Source organism: Amyelois transitella, chromosome Z (assembly GCF_032362555.1).
Source record: "Amyelois transitella isolate CPQ chromosome Z, ilAmyTran1.1, whole genome shotgun sequence".
Lineage (NCBI taxonomy): Eukaryota > Metazoa > Arthropoda > Insecta > Lepidoptera > Pyralidae > Amyelois > Amyelois transitella.
Genome location: NC_083535.1, coordinates 11,099,725 through 11,116,934, shown reverse-complemented (window position 1 = coordinate 11,116,934; position 17,210 = coordinate 11,099,725). Strand labels below are relative to the sequence as shown.

Here is a 17,210-nt window from a genome sequence, read left to right as displayed (position 1 = left end):
CGGCGTGCGATGAATACTTAATTAATCATGTTCCACTCATTGATTCATTAAGAGTTCATTGTAGATAATATTCAGAATGGCTCAATATTAAAAGCAGTTATTATTGCACCTTGTATTTTGAATTTATTTTAAAAATAATAGTTATAATGGTGGTTGACAAACAAGCATATAATATAGCATGCACGAAGCGAACACTTGGGGCAATAAAACTCGAATGTGTCATCGACGTTTGACCCGTTTTGATTTGCCTCACCAGGCGATTGGTCAATTCAAACTTCCACACTTGTGAGCGCGAAAGTAACTGTAGTCTTTTAAAGATCTTCACGACTGAACCAATTTGAATAATCATTCGTTGAGTTAATATGGTTTAAACATTGATGGTTTAGGAGTTTTTGCTGGTTTTCTTTCTCCTTCAATCAGTTAAATGTGAACAATCTTCAATCAATCTTTTCGTTTTTAAGAATCAATCGTTGACGTTGTCGTTAGAGTTAAATGAAACATTCTACATGAATTTATTATAGTATTTTTGTATTAGTTGGTATGTTTGTACGTTTACTTTTTCTTTCTAATCTCGGTCAACCTTATCCTCTCTTTCCTTTCCACTACAGTCTTGAAATTTTCACACATCGTAATATGTATTACATATTTTTTTTTTGGAAAATAAATGTAAGAGTCATCGTACACGAGCTGTGTCTACAGGCATTCAGCCCCCGAGGGGTCCCCGGGGCGACGGAGGCAGCAGCCGCCAGCACACCCGCAACAGGCGCACGCACCGGCGCGTCACGCACAATGAGAAGCGATACCATTCAGGTATCTAGTAGATTTGCAATTAATACATGGTACAATAAGTAGAAGGTTTCTATTGAACAGGAATTGTTCTGATGTCGCGGTAAATAGATGATAGTAGAAATAACAACGCGTGAGACGGCAAGGAAGTTTACTAATAGTGTGTCGGTAGTGTCAGTGAAATTGTTTTTGACATTGTTTTTTGTCTAAATTAATAGTAAATTATTGTAGTAAGACTACCTTTACACAATATGTAAGAAAAAAGTTACACGCTTCTGAATTATTCGGATTTCTGTTTAAAATCCAATAATTATGTATTGGATTTTAAACAGAAATCCGAATAATTCAGATCAGTAAGGATTAAATGGAACTTTAAATATGGCCAATTAGTACCACAGTAAAATACAGGCGCCTGGTATAACGCACGGTGCAAGTTTTCCTGTGTATTGAAACGTCAAATATCATGTATTGTCGTGTAAAGTAGGAATTTCAATTTTAATAGTTATCAGGTCTGACATTACAATACGTGAAGATTTCATCTAAGCACGTGACCAGCCAAATGGCACATGCAAGTGACCGGTTGTAATAAAATTTATAACCGATAGACATTAAGCAAAAAATTTCTAAGTAAATATTTGTAATATGCTCAAGAAAGATTGGGTACTAAAGGCAAAATTGAGTAGTATATTCTATAGCGTTCTCAGCTTGTCGGTTATGTGACTTTTTAAAAGCTTAAAATGTTTTACTATCGGACAAATCCTAAGCAATATTGATAGCTGAAATTAGATTAAGCTTAACACAGTAAGCGGTCATTTGGCGAAGTTGCCGTCTGGCATCAGACGCGCCTGTAAGTCTGTATATACAGTGTACTTATGCCCTAAGCACAGCAACAAAACACCAAAACAAACAGCAAGAGATCTCTTCATGGGATAAGTCCGCCATTGCAAGTGATTTGTTTATTTTATAACTATGTTCTTACTATTTCTTGTTACTGTGTAAATTTCTATGCAGTAAAGATATTACAAACAAACAAACAAAACACTCTCGTGCACCCGTAGTATGACACGCGCAACGCCGTTTTTATCTTTATCGCGCGAAAAACTATAGCTCTCCCTTTTCATGACATAATAAAAACGCAAACAGCTATTGTTTTTGGCGCGTTAAAAATTAAGTCGCGCTTACCATGTTTCGGGGCCTTTTCTTGCCAGTCTCCGTATAATGTTTACCAAACTAGAGCAATGCTTTGGCAAAGATTCATCCGAATTCAATGCTAAGAAAATGAAAACGAAAGTTCTTTGCGTGGAAACAGTCTTAAGATTTCTGTAAGCATAGCACTACAATGGTCCATTTAAATGATTGAGTTACTTATTGTACCATGAATTGCGATGCGTTTTTTCAGTAGATACACATTGGTTCGTTTCAAATTGTGTTTGGTATAGTGGCTATTGTTTTTTTATTTTCTTTCTTTTTTTGCTAGTTTTTGGCATGTTAGTAGATTTGGTACTTTAGAACTCAAATTAAATTTAGACTTATCTAACAATATTTTTTTATAACGTCTGTATTTGAAGGTATTATTAAGACACTCTTTTCAAATATAAGTAGTATGTTATTTCGTTTTTTTCTCAAATGTGGTTTATAGTAGAATTAGTTCGTTTTGTGTATTTTGTATGATTCCCTATAAAAATATTTTCAGGATTGTTTCACTCATTTGTATGTGCACTCATGACAGGTAGGTATTTAAATCTCAATAATAACTGTACAAATTGGAAAAGTTTTATTGCAATTATTCTCTGTTTGTATCGTAAATTATATATTGTTAAACATGGAAATAATCACTCCATTTATTTTATCTTCTGTATTCGGAACACACGTGCTTTATTTTTACAATTTATCCATATTTTATTTACATCATTAATATGCAGTTGGTTGCGGTGATTCATTTGCATCGTTAATAACTTTTCCCGCCATAATTTCGACGCGATGAAGTCCAAAGAAAAAACTATTTATAACCAGACCGAAACATTATTTCATATAGGGTTGGCTATTACTGTTCCGTGATTCTATATTTATCAGATCACGAGGGCTCTAATAGTGACTTGATAGGCTCTCAGTGAAATAGATGTTTACATGTGGTATTTTAATTCAAATAACATAATGAAATTTTTTGGTAGCAAATGCGATTGACATATTTTTTCAGAAATAACCAGAGGCAATATTATTGAATTTATATAATTGTACTAAATAACGAGAAAAACCTTAACTCAGCCCACTCACCACCGGGTAGTACAGTCTGAAAAAAAATTGTACCAATAATGTACTCGTATCATAATCACGCACACATTAAAATATGTAAAAAAATATAAATTAGGCCGTCTCTGAAAAATGAAACACAGTGCCGTCATCAGTTTACTTAACAACCTTCTCTTCTCTTATAACGTCTATGAACTCACGATGCCTTAAAAAGCCAGCCCTAGAAAAAAAAGGGAAATAGGCCAAGAGCCTGAAAAAGAACACTGCGCCGGCGCCGCTGTACGCACATGGTATTTCGTAACCAACTCACTTGAGCGCCCTCGATAAGCTAACTACACTTCTATTAATAGACACATTTTATGCCCAACTAACTGGCACCCGTGGTTTCATCTGCCAGGATTTAACTTATTGCAACCAAAACTTGGCTATGTTATTTACTGTCTTTATCGTTGCTGAAGGAAAAATACAATTAAATCATGCTCGCGTGATACGAAAAAACAATTATTTTCCCGGACACTGGTAAAAATGATACTATTTTTTTGGTTATGCATTGTGTCTTTGTTTACTTTTTTGTAATTGGCAGGCTAAATTGTATATGTATTCAATAAATATATGTAAGTATTGCAAGGAGAGTCAACCAAATCGATTGGAAATTTTTATCGATAAATATTTCGTGTAGAAAGTTCATTTCAATTTCCTCTCGATTCCGGGTTAGCGAGATGAAATTTGTCATCCAGGCGTACCGGTTCCTGTTCAGCCTGTAAATGTCGCATTTAAAATATTTTAAATGCGAATAAGGCATGTCTGTATGTATGTATATATCACTTACTGGAATACAACGAAAAAATGAGTGTGTGCCAAAAAAAATACTTAACATAAAACCTTATGCTAAATATTTTTTTTTGGCACACGCACATTTTTTCGTAGTATTTCAGATGCGCTAAGTAGTAGTAGTGTAATTAACCAGTAACACTACTACTACTTAGCGCATCTCTTGCTACTCTCCAAAGAGGCGAGGAAGCGACCGGGACTACTTTCAGGACGACGATGATGATAATACCTAATATTATAATATAGTTAAAAGCAATGATCCGCAAGATTCGACCAAATCGAATGCAAAACTTGGTCGATAAATATTTCTTGTCGAGAAAGTTGTTCATTTCAATTTCGTCTCGATTCCGGGTTGCGAGATGAAATTTATTATCCAGGCGCTATGTATTGGTGTTTATACGCGTTTGTTTATGTCTTTGGTAGGGTTATGTAACCATGATAAGATGAAGATCTGATACCGGAATCGTGGTGATTTGGGTTGAAGGGAAATTGCATGAATTTCTTTAAATTTCTATGTCTATGTGGTTGTTTGCTGTTATCAAAGATCAGTTGCGAACGTGGACTAAAGGGACTACAGTCACTAACGAAATAAGCTAAATCTCCCATAGCACTGTTTGTATTGAAACTTGATCCGACATGGTATACCTCGAAGAGTTCGAACAATAGAATAGACAGCAGCCGTTCTCATATTTTTTTTGCGATCAGTTTTTACTTATTTTTGTTTCGCGTTTTTACAATCGCGTTTCTAATAATGTAAAAGTGAACTTAAAAAAACAACGATGACAATCGAGTCAATATTTTGATGAAGCAACCTGTCTGTCTCTTGTTTGTGAAAATTTACATTTTGATGTGATCATTAAAATGTAAATTTTCACAAAAGAAATTAATACACCACGTAACAAGTGTAGAGTTGAATGATTTTGTCAGAGTATGATGCACATTAATTTCTGTGATTATTTAGCTCTATATTTTGGAGATATAAAGCCGGTGATAAACTCTACAAGTATATTGCCCTCACGTTGATCACGCATAAGGCAACTGTTATTTTCTTATTTCGAGCAAATGTTCTCAGACATTTCCTCTACGTTATGATGGAAATGATTGATACTTGACCAAGGTATAACCCAAAAAGTTTTGGTGAATGGCCCTGTTTGGAAAAGTTCTCTTACCTAAATAAAAATAACTTTGTATCATGAAACCGCAATGCGTAATTCAATTCGTATTTGTCGTTTATATGTGAATGAGTCATCTACATTCTACATTAAGGAACAGGAGCAGAAAATATTTTAACTAATCGCTTTACATCAATACTCGTAAAGATTTTTTTCCTCATATGCCTTAAGCAGCATTATTCTTACGTACTCTTTAAATCTCTCATATGTAGAAATGAATTTATGGCGGAAAGTTTGTAAGACCATTCATTATACGGCGTCCGTAGTGAAAGTGATGTGCCGAAGGTACCCTAGCCAAAAATGTCTATATCCAATAATTTCTCCATCGAGTAATTGGCCGCGTAATGGATGGAAGCAGACAAACAAAGTGACGCATACCAACTGTTTTCATGGCATACACGTAGGTACTGTAGATATTAGTGTCCGCGGCGTAATGGATGAGCAATCGTGACTTTAGACGTGAATCGGCCAAGTTAACCTTTTTCTAACCTATGATGCTGTTTCTCTAAATAATAATGCTCGTCTTAAAATTTTGATGTTTGAAGATTTATCTATACTAATATTAAAAAGCTGAGGAGTTTGTTTGTTTGAACGCGCTAATCTCAGGAACTACTGGTTCAAGTGGAAAAAAATGTTTTGCGTTGAATACACCATTTATCGAGGAAGACTTTAGGCTATATAACATCACGCTGCAACTATAAGAAACAAAGAAATAATGGAAAATGTGAAAAAAAACGGCGGAAATTATTCATCCTTGAGGGCTTCAATGATGCCCAAAATAACTATTTCACGCGGACGAAGTTGCGGGCACAGCTAGTGTCATATAAACAAACATTTTCGCTGTCGTCTAAGTGACATCTTATTATTCTTTCTAATATCTAAGTTTATAAATAACTATAAGTAAACTTGAACCAATCAGTATCTGAACAGACATCTTCACCTTTCTCGAGACAAGCCTGGCGTCCGCCCGTACCCACTATCATGGGATGTTGCAATGTTGATTGATACGTAGTTAGTTAGTTAGAGGTTAACCGTAATAACCACAGAACGCACTGACCGCCACAGTTATGGCGCCTCCGTGCGATAATTATACATCTCAATTTCGTAAATGATAGACGTATATTAGTATAAATATAAAATGGTTTTGGTTCCCTTTTAATACGAAACTTAAAAATGTACACCGAGTCGTTTAGCCAGATGATCGTATCATAATATTTTATTTTATTCAGTTTTCCGAATAAAATAAAATAAAATAAATAAATAATAATTAAGAAGAAGATACTCGTAAGAATCGAACTGAGATATTTAAATTAAGTGACAGTTTGTAAGTTATTCCCTGAATCAAATACATTGGCACACACTTTTTTTCTTAAAGGCACTAATAGTACTAAACGTTTAAGCCTAATAGGCATCTCGTGTTTTTCGATGTTTGTGTGTCAGTAGCGCGCACCTGTCGGCCGTGACGTCAGCGGTATAAGTACCATGGAAAAGTATAATACCAGGTGATACTAGATTCACACTGTTCCACTAATAACAAAGCAATCAACTTGAATGTTTTACTTTTATACCTTGCTTGCTTTTGATGGCGCATCAAACTGGAGAAATACCAGACAACACAACATCTAGTCTGGAATTAACCGCGAACGGTCGGTCGGTAAGCATAATACTATCAGGCAGGAATTTTAAAGATTTACATATTTGGATCTGGCTGACTTTTTTTAAATCTTATAACCTATTCGTAAAATATATTGTTTCAGATTATGATTGATTTTTACTCATTTATGTACAAATGCATTTATGTATAACTTTCATTGACACAGTTTTTGCTATAGCAAAGTTATTATAATATTTGAGTATAGGTATAGCTTGTAAGAAACAAATCTTCTCAACAATTTTGCCAGTGAATTTTCATTTCTATATCATTACGAGAGCATCTTGGCGTTATCTGAAATCTTTAATCAAAAGTCTCTTAAAGTCCTCGTACTGGCTTATAACTTTTATTGGTGTTGCTATCGAAATTTTATTCTCCCAACAGCCAAATGGATATCTAATAAATAGTGAAAGCGCTAAAGACGGGGAGCGAAACTATACGAAATGTGTTCATGTTGAATATAACTTTTATGTTTTATTGCTTCACGGAGTATTTGAGTGTTATTTTATTGTAAACATGTTTTTCTTTTTCATCTGCTTCTCTCTACTTCATATTAAATTTAATAATGTCAAAACTTACATACTTACGTACATTACGTCTCTTTCTCGGAGGGGAAGGGTTACCTACATCGAGACTTCGTGTTTTTATCTGCAAATGGATATTATATAGACCTACATAGAATACACCATATAACATACATACATACATAAAATCACGCCTCTTTCCCGGAGGGGTACGCAGAGACTACCTCTTTCCACTTCTTCGCTTCATCCACATTCATAACTCTCTTCATGCAAGCTCGGCGGTTTCGGGTACTTTTGACCTGAACCTTTACCAGAACGTCCATAATTTGATCAAGATACGTTCGTCTAGGTCTTCCCGTCTTCCTAGGTCTCTACACCATATAATTGCAAAGATTTTATTCTTGTAAACTTCGTTACCTTGTAAGTTAATAAATCACGTATGGAGTTTTTTCCTTTTCCAATTCTTATCACTTGTCATTTTTTGCATCTGTTATACTGAGTCATTCTGGCACGACACGACCGTTGAATGAGTTGTTTTTTTTCTAATCAACAATATTATAAGCCTGTTTGGACATGAGGCCTTGATCTAATGGAGTTATTGTAGGGCAACTTTTTGTGTGTTTGGCCTACTCTAAGAGTATTTTTCTGAGGTCTCTCATTCGTAAGTTACTCAATCTAATTGTTCTTATGATTAAAGTTATCTTTCAGAAATAAGACATTGCAAGTGTATAAATAGAAATGAACATTAGAAAAAATATTGCTCTTCTTCTTAAACTTAGAGCTATAATCCTAAATACGATATTTTTATTTCATTATTTATAGAAGTGAATATTTATTGAGGAAATCTACAAATAAAAGACATAATTATTACGACTATATGGCTTAAAAGTATCAACCGTTGCTAGTAGTGTAGTTATTGCTCTGTATGCACATTGAAAGCTTTTGCACTTATATTTTGGTATAAATAATCTAGTCAATTTGTAAGTTAGAGGTGCATTTTGCTCATTTGGGTTATAAATGGGTATTTTTGCGTTTCTTCTCTTGAAAAGGTAAGTGTTATTATTCTGTTAGTGTTTTTACCTGACGGAAATACTTAGTATTTTATATGTTTTATTAACTGAGAGTGTGGTTATAGCATACCTACGTAGATTTGCACTACACTCGATTCAAGTGCAATTTTGCGCAAATGTTTTAAAAATCTATGAAATGTAACCTAGTTTTCTTCTCCAGATTCAGATTAAGAATTTATTTTAATCAACGAACGGTTTTATATCATACACGGGGAAGCTCAAATGACTACCGCCTGGCTTCCGCAAAATTTTCAGGCTTTATCTCATATTGGATCATGTTAAAAGCTGCATATCACTATATGAATTTACCTATTCCCTAAGTCGCCATCCGTGAGAAAAGAGATGGAGTGTTAAGACCTCTGCATCTTTTAAAGTGCTGGGAAACACTAATTAAAGAACTAGTAACAATTTCCCGGTATTGTCACATAAACATTTACACAACGCCGCCTGGTGACCTATACAGAGAGCCCCTTTCGCAAGCATTACGTCATAACAGCGCATTTTACTGCACCGAAGATGCATGTATGCACCGATTAGGAAATCTCGGTGAAATAAAACGTTGACCGATTTCATTCGATCAAGAAACCGCTCAAAAATAAAATGGCTGTGTCATACGAACGGACATGATGAAACTGTATGGATTCCTGCTGTTTGAATCGATGCGCGACGTTATAATTTTTAGCAAATGTTTTCGCGTTGAAGTATCGTTTTAAGTTATCACTCTACTAGCGTTAGTCCCGGTTGTATTCTCACTTCTCTGAAGAGGACCCTGGGGTCCGTCCCTGACGACGATTCAGGATTGCGTAAGACATGTTTCTCCATGAAGGTTCTCCCGTCTAATCTCCATTAAGGCATCGTGGTTTCAAGTAAGAAGATAAGCAATCGAGTATGCAATTCGAAAAGAGTTTTTGTTGGTTTAAATACTCATATAATACACTTAGAGACGTGGAAATAGTAATGAAACATTTAATTACTATTTTTACGCCCGTATAATCCAGAAGCAGCCAGAAGAAACAACAAAGTGAAAATAGAGATCTGTATTGTTTTTACAAGTCTTTATGAACGCGCCGAGAATGGATGGCGGTTCATAATCGATACTTGAAAATCACTGCACTTTCAATGAAATTGTTTCCTCGAGCAACAAAATAAGCCATTGTTTCAATATTAATCGCTTTAAAGAGAACTTGATTTAAATAGGTACTTTATATTTTCATGCCATATTCCGAGCGTTTTTGTAATCCTCCATCTTGGTGATGAAAAAGATGTACTTATATCCGCTCTGAATCGAGAACTTCGTTTAGGTATTAATTTCCCGTTGAATGTACCGAGCAGATAAGACTCGACGGCTTAAAATAAGGTGAGAATATTTCACGACTTCGTTCACGTTTTATTTGTAGCCGTTTCTATATTTTTCTGGTGCAAAAGATTCAAAACATTTTATAACAATTTTACATTCCTCTAAGACTAATAGAAGTTAGATTTATTGTGAAATACAATAATATCACTTATTTACGCATTTTTGATATCAGTAAGAAGATATAGAAGCAACTCGCGCATAAAATAACACGCCGTTACGGAATGTAATAAATGACTCTGTTAGCTCTGCAGGCGTCCACATTGTCAATTGCCTGCGTTAGCCGTTGTTCTATCCATTGACGGAAAGCAATTACCGCAGCACTGGATGTTGGTGCTTTGTCCTTTTGATCTTGTCTCCTATGGCGAGTCCTCTTTGTACGCACAGAACCATCTATATTAGCTAAATCGAGTCCCAAAAGCAACTTATGAATGGACATTATACGAATATTTCATTTGGTTGGTATAGTTATTATAAGTAAAGAGGTGTCTGATTTATTAACGCATAGCAAAGACACTCAACAGATTCTGATGAAAAATTTTTTGTGAGAAGCGTGCTGTAATGTAAATGTAGGAAAGTCCATGCTGGAGCAAATAGCGACAAAAGCCAGTATCCAGACTGAATAAATAAAGCTCGCCTTGTCGAGATGAAGTCTCCCATCCCTCTCATGTGTGGGACGGTAAGCGTGGCGTACTGACTAAAGGAAAATCGAAGTAGACTTCCAATCGAATTTCCATTGAGAACTTTTATTTAACTGCCCCTCGGGAAAACGGTTGTTGTAAATGTTATATATGCTTTTGTCTGTTAAAGACATTTTTTTATCATAGATACCATGGTACCGCTTTCGTTCAACCTTTTCATGATATCTGATATTTATGCGTAAGAGCAGACTCTGTATTTGAAATTTCCAAGGGATAGAAGGCAATCGTTAACAAGGGTAGTATTTGTAGATTAAAAAGTTAACAAAGTTGTAGCTACCAGGCGGTTGCAATCCACGAGTTGATTTTATTTCTCTAATAATATAAAATTATTATCTTTAAATTATTGTTGGAGTGAATCAAACGTGAATTTATCTACCTGTAAAAAATATCTTAACTTTAAACCTTACCTCACCACATCACTTAATTGATGGCGTTAGCCTCTGTTTGTTAACTTAAGAACTCGGTTTGTTACCATTTAGATAACGCTCAAACTAAATCTTAACCCTTTCTTGGTTCCATCGTATTATGCAATAGTTTATAACCCTTGTGTTACCTGAGTTAAAGCCATGTCACGGTATAACCGGTTCTTTCCTGTTATCTCAAATTTTTTTTTTAAGCCTGCTCCCACTGATTCGTCATAGATTTGGCCACAAAGTCTCAACTTAATGACGATAAATTGTTAAAATAGATAGTTAATGAAACATTTATTTACTTAAAAGTAGGTAAGTACCTAATTATGTATTTACTAATTCATATTAGGTATAATTGGCTTTTAAGCTGATGCAGTCTGATTTCTGGAAATACGTTAAACCTTGGGTTTGTATTGTACTTACACCACGCATAATTGGATATTTTCTTGATATATTCTGACCTGAATTATTGTAATACCACGTTTCCATATGATGTAGTATGTGTGTTGTAATTTGAAACATAATAACATTTGTTATGTTATTTTATTACTTAATGATTGAAAAAATACATCCTAAGGAAAAGAGTAAGTTAGCGTTAGTCATAGCACTAGCTAACAGACGGACTTTTTTTTTACATAAAACCAACGTTTTTTTTATGATGACCTCTAAAGTAATCATCCAAAATGTTGTGAGATTTTATCATTCATAATTCGAGGACATGTAATGTCCAACAAGAGAGGCATCGCAATAAATTTCACGTGTAGTTTAATGTTACCATGTATTTGTATTTTTTAGGACACTATATTAATCTTAAGAATGTTTACTCATCAAAAAATATTTTATCTGATTTCAATAGTCTTGCGGTTTCCGGAAGAGTAGTATAAAATACTCGTTACCTCTTTCAGTGAATGTGTAAAGCATTTAGCAGGTGACTGAGATAAATCCTAGATAAAATACCCAATCAATAAATCAAGTTTGCAGGAAGCCTATATTTGACATGTCCCTTTGTAGTACATATATTAAAATAAAGATTTCCAGGAATTTGTAAGGTAGCAGGATTATTAGTCTTACGCAAACTAAACATACTCTAAACGTGCTTATTTCTAAAGGGTTAACTAGCAGAATGCTTTTAGTCCAGTAAAATTTTAATAACTTTCTCATTACATGGCTATATGCTTCGTATATAACTTTTTGTATAACTCTCTCCATGTAAGAGGATCCTTCCCTCAGCTGTGGGATACAAATACGGTCTAAAACAAATATCATGGTCACCCTACCATCACGTAATAATAGGCGCGCGGTATGGTCACCATACCGGCGGATGTGGGTTTCCGCACCGCCTAAATACCTCTAGTAATTAGGTTTCGTTGGAAAGTAGGTGGCGACTGCGAAGACGCCCAAACCAGGCTTCGTTTTTGACAATGTATTTGTATTAACATAGTCAAATATTTCATCGTTATTGGCATATCGTTCTGTGTTTTTACATGTTACGTAAATCTCAATCCAAATGTCTCACCAACTTCTTTTCAAATAAGACAGTAATGAAGTAGTGAATTCCATAAAATAGCTTTAAATACTCTGATGGTGTCGGTATTCAGTAACTAATTCAATAAGAAGTTACTATTACTATTAATCTAATAGAATACGCGCTTTTTATAAAATATATCACATAGAAACTAGTCTATATGATACCAATACTCACACATGTATATTGAATATAGTTACATCCAGTGCTGCTATAGGGGTGCGCTCTAATTGATGAAATATTAATAACACAAAAGAAATTAATCCCTGTCTGTCTGCCGTATACAAGCAAGGCTTATCCATTGTACTTGTGCTTTAATTTAGATAATTGAAACTCTTTACATTGTCCTTTATGTGTTTTTCTAATGGGCATTATTTTAAGCAAAATTTCCAAAGTTACTTTTACGAAACAATTTGAGACAAGAATTCTACTGAATTATTTTTTCTCAGAGAAAATTGTCCAAATAGGATAAAAAATGAAAGTCATGCTAGGTTTTCTGGCAAAGATATATTCAAAGGGTTCAATATGTGCTACGGGTATTAAACATTAAATTAATCGTTGTTTTTGATATTAACGGTACTTACTTAAATGTATGTTTTCGTATAAAAAAATCTACGATATTACATAGTTTTTTTACATGTTTTGTATATGCCATATGGGTTGACATAAATATGACTGCATAGCGTAGTTCAAAGTCACAACGCACAATGCCATGAGAAATTGTATTGTCTGCAAATAATATTATTGTTTTGTGCTCTTATTATTAATCTCAGGGGATTGCAGATAAGATGCGTCATTTAAAGAGAATCACGATGCGTTAATTACTCTTACATTTACAAATTGAGCTCTGTAAACATAACGTTGAAAGGGCAATGCCTGGATTTACAAAGATATCTTGATCAAATCGGCGACGACCTAAAACAGTTCAGGTGAAGATTACAGTAAACCGAAGAGCTTACATATAGAGAATAATTAATGTGGATAAAGCGAAATAAATATGAGAGAAAATGGCAAGTGGGAATAATGTAGACTATTAGGTAGTCTATGCGGAATGGAAGCGTGATTTTGTGTGTGAATATAAAAACATAAATATCACCCGGCTGAGTATGTTTGATTGAAGCTGAAGCTACAGCTTTATAGATTTTGTCATTGCCAATAATTAAAATAGTCACCTAATTAAGACCACTCGGACCTACGACTCAAGTCATAGGGGTCAAATAACATGAGTTTACTGCGCATACTGCGCTATCACTGATACAATAAAAAAAGAATAAACTAAACCTGCAAACCTTTTTTTAGGACGCATTTTTTTTCAGTTGACATTTTGACAGCTAAGCACGTATGATAAATAAAAAAAAATTGAGCTAGAAATTACACATCGATCTGAAGGTAAAACAATTTTCAGTGCAAAATGGAGGAGAAGTATTTGACGAATGTAAACGTTCGTTTGGATCCTGAAATCATTAATGAACATCTGCGTTCGTCTACATCGGTGTTGCATGACATGCTGCGGGACAGATCACCGCTGGCCAACGAATGCCAACATTGTGGTAAAGTGTACAAGGACAGGACTGCGCTGCTCAAGCACGAGGAACTGAAGCATCCTAAGAAGCAGACAGAATTGGAATGCACCCAATGCGACAAGAAGTACGTGTCGGAAATGAGTCTCGAGAATCATATTCGATACAAGCACCGTTATGAACACAAATGCAAGGCGTGTTATCGGTCGTTCGCGACATTAGATCTTTTGAGATTTCACGCGGACTATTGCTCTAAGAACGAGCAGCCGTGCGCCAGTTGCGGTAAAGTGTTCGACTGCGAGCTAGCACTTCGTAATCATGTAAAATACAAGCACCCTATAGAGAAGAATCACTGGTGTGAGATATGTCGGAGGACGTTTACCACAGAGCGCGGACTGAGCAACCATTTGGCCATTATTCACCCTCCAGGGACCGCTTGCGGTTTATGTAACAAGAATTTTACTTCAGTGATGGCACTGCAGAGCCACATCCTAAATAAACATACGAAGAATGGCGCCCGTTGTTCTGTGTGCCGTAAGGTTTTCACTTGTCAGAGCAGTCTCTCTCGTCACATTTTGAAAAACCACGAAGAACTGACACACAAGTTGGCATGAAATTCATATGTCTTTCTTAAATGAACGAACACAGAAATAGACTTCCCAAGCCGATTAAATATAATAAGTTCTTGTTGAAAATTTAATTAAAATGTACGTATTCGTGTTTGTAATGAGTTATTTGATTTTCCATCCGTGTGATTTAAACATGATTATTTATTAACTAGGTACTTAAATGAATATTGAAGATAAACCGTGTTCACAACAAAATCTTTTAATGTGGGTCTTGAGCGGGCCTCCATTCTTTGTGGGTCTGCGGACACACAAAAATGGACTCGTGAAAAGAAGCTTTGTTTTTCCTTACTTGTTCCCCAATCAGTGTCCTGCAAATAAAGCCTTTGAAGCTGAAACATGTGTTTTTACATTCAAAGTAATTTTGTACTTAAATAACATTTAATTCACATTAAATACCTTCAAAGTACTTAAACACCAATATACTTAGTTACGCGACAAGAACAAAATTTAGTTCAAGTTTGCAAGAGCAAATTTAATTGAAGCTCGCCAAAGCAAATAGTTTAAGTAGTATGAAGTACTAATTAATAACTTCGTGGCGATATTAAAGTTGTCCAAGTGCAGATATTTGGGCTCCTAAGACATGATAGTAGATGTGCTAAAGTTTATGTATAGAAACTATTTTCGCATAGGTTTTTAAATAAATATTTATCATAAACTGAGTTCGTTATTGATCTAGATTTTCACATTGGTCAAAAGGAGAATTATCGCCCGAATCTCTCATCCCTTTTTCTTAGTGGGGTAGGCAGAGACTACGTCGTTTGGATGTCTATACTATGTCTATTTGGGTAAAGCCGTTCTTTTGCGTCATCAATATTAATATGTTTTATATTTGATTGTAATTTTTTTTGCCAATATATCACAGACGAAGAAATGAAAATAATAAAAAAAAAAATCGATTAAATTATCTGATTACAGTTATTTAATCACAGCGATTTTCTGATATCGCCAAACAACTAGAATTACCTGAATTGAATTATTATAGCGTTGTTAAAGTCAGTTAGGAGAAATAATGCTTACATACTCTGATGAGCGTATTTACTGTTTTAACGAACTGCGATCCATTTATTAGAGCACAAGGGTATCTACTTAAACATTATAATAACTTTGTTTATTGAAATTTCCATTGACTTGTTTCAAAAGATGTTTATCTAAGAAACTAGTTATTTTCACCTGATTAAACTATCGAGTGCCACGGAGTCTGATAAAGTGTGGTTGTGTGTTTCTTGTACAGACCTCTTGTACATTGATATTACCCTTATGTGTGAGTCAAGGGTTCCACGAGGAAGAGTAACAGACCGCACGTTTAACCGTCATTAGGGATCCTACATTTTTTTGGTTACTGATAATGACCTATTGTTATTAATTTCGTCTTAAATTAAAAACACAAATGATGATTAAATGTGCAAACAAATTTGGAATCAAAAACAATGCGGTTTACTTACCATTACTTTTCACTTACCATTTATACTTCAACCGAATCAGTTCCTAATACTACGCATATAGATATTTTTCGGTTCTGGATGTAAGGTATAAATATAAATATATAAATATCATAAGCATAAAGGTCTTTTTTTTTAAGATCAGATATATTTTTGATTCCAAATTTGAATTTTGTGGCGTTTGTGCGTGTGGTCACGTGACCGTGTGGTTGTTTATCGGGTCGCAGAGAGATCGGCCGCCGCGCTCCGATCCCCGCCCGGGAGGACCAACAGGCGACTCACGAGGAACGAGAGTCGCTACCATTCCGGTGAGTCAATGCAATGTGATCGTGTTGCCACACGGCTTATTTATAAATGTTTAATAACCTAAGAAGTCGGAATAATGTAAGACAATAAAAATGTCGTATTGCAATTAAATTTTAATGTTATATCGCACGCATTTTTATAATAGTTGTAATGCTTGAATCAGAATTATAGATGTAATGTCAAAAAAGTTATGGTACCACAACAATTAGTCATATTCCATACACTGATATTATTCCGAAGTCTATGTTTTAAACCTACTATGTAGAACAATTTGTAACTATAATGTTATAAAATGTTTTCGTGCTAGGTATTTTTGGTAAACATTTTTAAAACAGCAATGTGGCAACACTGTAAAAAATCTAACGCTGTCTGTCCGGCGGCGGTTATTTGGTGTGATGTCATTGGTGTATTGTCTATGTATTTATTTTTTTTATCTAATCTAGGTCTATATACGTACTCTATACATTGTGTTGGGTCTGTGGTCTTTCTTTCCTTGTTTTGTTTTCATATGTTCAGAATGTATTAAAATTGAACACCTTCTTTTGCTTTGCCATCGATTTGCACGCAATATAAAAGCTAGCAAATCTTTAGAAGTTCATAGGTACTTAAGTAACAAGTAGATGCTTAATTTTAATACAATTTTACGATATAAGTATCGTATATTTATTTCTATCTGTATTACTTGGGTTAAGTATTTTAATAATATATTCCATATGTATTTTTCTCTGTGACTAATTATATACTGTAAAATAATATTTAATTAAACAAATGCATCAAATATGCAAAATGAGATTATCCAATAGGATTTATTAAATTTTTTGCCAAAAATAGGACTAAAAATTGAACATAAAACAAAAGGAAATTAAATTAGCAGAAAAAAGTGGAATGTAGCGTACTTATACTAAACGTGATCTCTTATTTAGCTAATCCACATACATACATACATACATATGATCACGTCTATATCCCTTGCGGGGTAGACAGAGCCAACAGTCTTGAAAAGACTGAATGGCCACGTTCAGCTATTTAGCTAATCCCTGAA

The 17,210-nt window shown here is 34.6% G+C and overlaps 1 protein-coding gene across 1 annotated transcript in view; it reads left to right on the top strand.

The window, feature by feature from the left end:
• LOC106133947 (disco-interacting protein 2) overlaps window positions 1-17,210 on the top strand; it is a 77,632-nt gene that overhangs the window by 17,690 nt on the left and 42,732 nt on the right. Inside the window, exon 3 of the mRNA XM_013333840.2 lies at window positions 700-810. Within this exon, the coding sequence (XP_013189294.1) occupies window positions 700-810 (111 nt within the window). The remainder of the gene's footprint in view (window positions 1-699; window positions 811-17,210) is intronic.